Source organism: Peromyscus eremicus, chromosome 1 (genome assembly GCF_949786415.1).
Source record: "Peromyscus eremicus chromosome 1, PerEre_H2_v1, whole genome shotgun sequence".
In the NCBI taxonomy this organism is placed as follows: Eukaryota; Metazoa; Chordata; class Mammalia; order Rodentia; family Cricetidae; genus Peromyscus; species Peromyscus eremicus.
This window is the reverse complement of record NC_081416.1, coordinates 195,479,503-195,484,722: the sequence shown is the minus strand read 5'-3', so window position 1 is coordinate 195,484,722 and position 5,220 is coordinate 195,479,503. Positions and strand designations below refer to the sequence as shown.

The 5,220-nt window shown below is 39.5% G+C and overlaps 1 protein-coding gene across 1 annotated transcript; it reads right to left on the bottom strand.

Moving 5' to 3' along the window:
- Positions 1 to 375: 375 nt before the first annotated feature.
- LOC131904286 (zinc finger and SCAN domain containing protein 4D-like) lies at positions 376 to 4,002 on the bottom strand. Its single transcript, XM_059255364.1, has 4 exons — positions 3,607 to 4,002; positions 1,155 to 1,314; positions 891 to 1,067; positions 376 to 584 (listed from the first exon to the last, which is right to left on the bottom strand). The coding sequence occupies exons 1-4, from the start codon at positions 4,000 to 4,002 to the stop codon at positions 376 to 378; spliced, it is 942 nt and encodes a 313-aa protein (XP_059111347.1).
- Between the last annotated feature and the right edge of the window lie 1,218 nt (positions 4,003 to 5,220).

The window sequence follows — 5,220 nt, the reverse complement described above, 5'->3', positions numbered from 1 at the left end:
AATAAAGAACTGACAACACAGTCCTCTATTGTCCAGTCGTGCTGTGGAACTGAGGCCAAAAAAAGCAGACAAAAACTCACAAAATCACAAGCACAGGCCACACAAAATATTCATGAGAGGCAATTGTATTACAATTCTATTCATTTATTTAATATATATCAGGCAGAAATTATAAGCAATTTAAGGCTTTGGAAAAATATTACTTAACATAAAACAGACTCATCTTCTTTATCCACAAAGACAGATGGAACAATCCAGAAGTTACAAGTCATGTCTTCAATGGTTACTTGCTGTTTAGAAGCTACATGCTTCTTCATCTACAGATGAAACAGTAAGCTGGAGCCCTGCTATTATCTGGTGAGGAAGGTACACAGTTCAGTCTGCTTTGTGGCAATTCCTCCGGTGACGGTGGTATGTGGATGACTGGCGGAAGCTACGGTTACACAGGGAGCAGGTGTAGGGCTTCTCTCCTGTGTGAATCCTCTCATGCGCTTTCAGATTTGTTTGATTGCTGAAAGACTTTCCACATGTACTACATTCGAAAGGTTTATTTTCCTGGTGTATGACCTTATATACTCTCAGGTCTGAGCGAGTATAGAAGCCCTTATGACATGTTTTACAGACAAATGACTTTTGCTTCTTGTGTATTCTCTGGTGGGCGGCAAGTCTACTGGGATATTGAAAGGTTCTGGGACATTCCTCACATTTGTATGTCTTTGAGTCTCTGAGGGGTCTCTTTTGACGACGCCCACGTGTGGAGCTTACATCAGGATTCTGGCAGTCTTCAGTCTGCTCTGGACTGGAGATAATCTCTGGTTGTACCTCCATAGGGACATCTTCAGAAGAAGTTCCTCTATGAAATTCTTCCTGGTACCTAGAGGTGACTTGACTTGTTCTGCTTAAATCCAGAGGATTTCCATCAGAAACACTTCTGTCTTTAGGTTCATTAAACTGAACTTGTTGGATAAGGGAAAGGGAGTCCATCTCATTTCCAGGACTACTATCCCCATCATTTACATCACTATTGCTCCAGCCATTGTTTTGGCCATCTTCCCAGTCTTCATGTCCTGTGGAAATAAGACAGTCTATGAAACTGTGCCCAAGAAAAGATCCCGACACAACCCCCTTCCTCTGTGCAGCTTCCTGACACTTACCTGTTGTCAATAACATGTCTTGGGGGATTGGCAAGGGTGTCTTTGCACTCTCTTGTATTGAACTTCTTGCTGATTGCTGCTCTTTCAAAAGGTTGATGGTTTCTTCTAAAGACATGTTCTTAGAAAAGAGGGCTTCCTGCCCCTGCATGGAGGTGTGAACCTATAAACAAAGCCAGAGGACCATTGCCAATGAATCTGTGGATTTGTGGATGAGTGAAAACCTGTCCTCTAACTGATTGCACGGGATCACTGAACTATGAGTTAGTTGTCTATCTCTCATCTCTAATGGTGTTATTTTGTCATTCACAAGTTATGTTTTCTAAAGTCCTTATTCACAATGTATTTGCAAGTGTTGAGTCACTGTACCAAGGGAAAAGGTAAGGTTAGGGTTCTGCAATGTCTAGCCACAACATATTCTTCACCTGGTCAATGCATTGAACAAGGAAATGTATTCCTGTTCCAATTCAGAAAATAGAGACTTACTCCATCAAAAAAGGCTTCTCATTTTTTTCCAAGGACTGTCCCCATTCCACCCAATCTAGGGCAACTATAATGAAATAGCTGGTTTACTGAGAAGACACCAAGGCTAGGTAGGACATATCAAGGACGGAGGTAGTCTGGAGATCGAGAAAACCCAAAGGAGCCTGTAAAAATTCTGACATAGACTTGCCTGTGGGCCTTGCACCTCTAGGGCCTCTTCTGTTAATTGATGGGTGTTATCTGTTCTAATAATTTTTTTTTTGTTTAACAAAGAGTTGTATGGCTAGTGTTTCTCTGTGTCTCCTTAATTTGTAGCTCCTTATTTTTCCTCCTTCTCTTGCACCCAGGATCTATAGTTATTAATCAGTGCCCAGAACCCTTAACATTTCTGTAGTCTTTGTCTGAAAGATGGCTGCTATGCTAGAAGCTCCTTATTCAGCCTTTGATTAGTAATAGTTAGTTTTTTTCTGAAATTCTTAGGATGTCTACAGTAACTGTGTAATTGATGTACTTTTGGTGTCCTGGTGTCATATTGGCAATTGTAACTTTCTGCTTTCATGCGCATGACTCTGATATTTTCATTCCCAGATAGCTGAGGATTTCCCATCCCCCACTTACGGCCATTAGTCTGTCAGTGGACCCTATCTCTTCCACCGTCACTTCACTTTGCTGTGGGAGTGGGTTGTATTTCCAATACCTATAGTTTTGGTTGCTAAATTTAACTACTAACTCTAGATAAAAACCCTTGGTTGATGATGCCCCTAGTATCATAGCTCTATTTCTAAGGGGTGTTTTTTTCTATTATTAAGTCCTTAGTACAACACACATCTGACTGAAACCCTTGTAACACATATATTGTCTCCACCTAAACATGCTGTTAGGAAGCTGACAGCATTTTATTTGAAATTCAGTTTCAATCATGAAATGATCAGTTTAAAACAAAATCAAAGGAGTGAAATGTGGGATAAAAGAAACTGAAATGACAACATGTGCTTAGAGTAAAAACCTGAAATAAACATCAGGGTGTGGTGGTGGACAGCTTTAATCCAGTACTTGAAGTGCTGGGAAAGTATAATTCCTCTGAATCCTACTCAAGCCAGTTGAATAAAAGTCAGTCCCAAATGGGAAAAACCCTAAAGAAGCAGTGAAACAAGCCAATTAATATCCAAATTTAAAAGTTTAAGGCAATAAGAACTTATTTCAACCATGACATTTAGAAATGTATGTATGGGGTGTTTGAAAAATATCACCACCTTGACCATTTCTGAGAGTAACTGAGAATTATGCAAACCTAGACATTTATAGAAGTTTCAATGTAGTTTCATCCAAATTAAGAATTTCAGTTCTAAAACTTTGAATTGCAGCACTATTATTCATCAGGACTTTTCTTAAGGGTGTGTTGGTGTTGAATGCTCATTTAATAGCCTCATTTCATCATCAGAAATCATATTCTACATTCCTGCACATTGAGTTTTTTACATAGGAACTTAATGACATGTAGTAGACAATTTAGAAAACCATTAAGTCAATTAGATCCCCAGTTTCCACAGCCCAGGTCCTGGAATAACAGACTAGGTCTGAGAGCCAGAATTTTAAGTGTGTGCTGCAATTCCAACTAAATACTCATAATTACAATATAAAATCACCTACCTAAATGAGCCATCTTCCAATCCCAGCCAGGGTCTCTATTCTAAACCCTTACAAGCTTTGCTCAAATATCATCTCCCAGTCTCCCTATCATCATGTGAAGAATCTAAATATAATTGTATCAGTCAAAAGAGCCATGAGCTTCTTAAACTTATAATCCCATTAAATTTATATCACATTTACAGTAGTAAATAATCTCCACTGTAAATATTTTGTTGAAGTGGGACAGCCTCACATATAAAATAACTACATCTTCTTACTTTTCCCCAAATATAAATGACTGTCTTGATTGCTAACTTAACCATCTCTCAAACAAGGTACTCACCATGGTGGGAGGCTTCAAGCACTCATCAGTCAGATCCTCCATGAATCTCCCCAGGTTTCTGCCATTTGATTCCCACTTCTCTTTCAAGACAGACTTGTCCTTGTAGTGCCCAGTTTTGAGAAACTCAGCCAAGACCAGCTGAGAAATCATCTGCTCCTTGCTACTCTTTTCTGGCTTCAACCAGGAGGTAAACCACTTCCACATTGCTTGCAGTTCCTGCTTTGCACAGTAACCATTGTCATTTGTGGGAAAGTTGAGCTGAGCAGTTGAGAAGTTACAGATATCTTCTTCCCACTGTAGAGAAGTATCCTGGCTTGGAAGGAAGTTCCTGTTGTCTAACACAAGGCCACTTTCTGGTGACTGGGGTTTAAAGGAGTTGTTGTGCTGTGAAGTCATTCTGTTGAGACTCCTCAAAAAATTCAACTTTCTCAGTCAAGTATCTCTCTTGTGACTTGATGATCTATTTAAGAAAGTTGTGAATATGTTAAAGCTATAAATTAAACTTGACATAATTAAATAACAACAACTAAGAGTCTTATCACAGATGGTTTCTATCTTATTGAGGATTTACTATTGCTGTGAAAGACACCATAACCACAGCAACTCTAATAAAGGAAATATTTCATTTTGGTGGCTCACTTACAGTTCAGAGGTTCAGTCACTCATTTTGGGGAGCATGGCCTCAGAAAGTCAGAGGTGGTGCTAGAGCTGAGACTGATACACAGTACATCAACAGATATACTCTTACACATAGATTGAAGCTTGAGAAAAAGGCCTCAAATCCAACCTGAATAGTGACTCAATTACTCCAGATGGTGTGGTCCACACTAAAGGTGTGCCCTTCACATCACAGTCTGGATTAAAGGTGTGTTTCATTCAGTCTTCTAAAACAAGGCCACACCTATTCATAGTGCCACTCCCTATGAGTTTATGGGTCTCAGATACATTGCAATAACCACAGTTCCATTATTTCTTGACAGTGAATACTTCAACAGAGTCCTACACAATTTATTCTAGAGACCAGAACAAAGAGATGGGAGTGTAACAGTCCATGACTCATCAGAGAGAAACAACCTGGGTTGAAGATGTTATGACCTGAAGGAAGAGAACAGTAAGGTGTTCAGTAGCACAGGGCTATCTGTTCCTTTCCTATAAAAGGTGAAGTTGTAGTTGCTGAACCTCAAATATTAAGATTCACCCTTGTCTCCCATTCTAAAGAGCCACAAAGCTAAACATTCATAAGAAAAACTTTGAAACTGAATGACCAACAACCTTTAACTCACAGAACAGCCAAGACAAGTCTATAAAAAAAAGCATATTGCTATCCTTCAGAATTTTAATGGTTAAACCCTTAATCAGAAAGCTCCAAAGGACCACACTATATCTTTCAGATCTTCCAAAATTGTGAAGCAGCATCTCCCAAACCCCACAAATATTCACAAAACACACATACTCAAGCAACAAAGAAGTCAAAGGTTCCTATTCTACAGTTACTTGCCTCTACAGTGAATTTCTCCAGTGATTCCAGCTGGCACTAGGAGCCGATGTGTCTCCAGGTCACGGCTCTTCTTCATCTGAGGTTCTGTTCAAGTCGAGTTCCTTTTATAGTGCCTG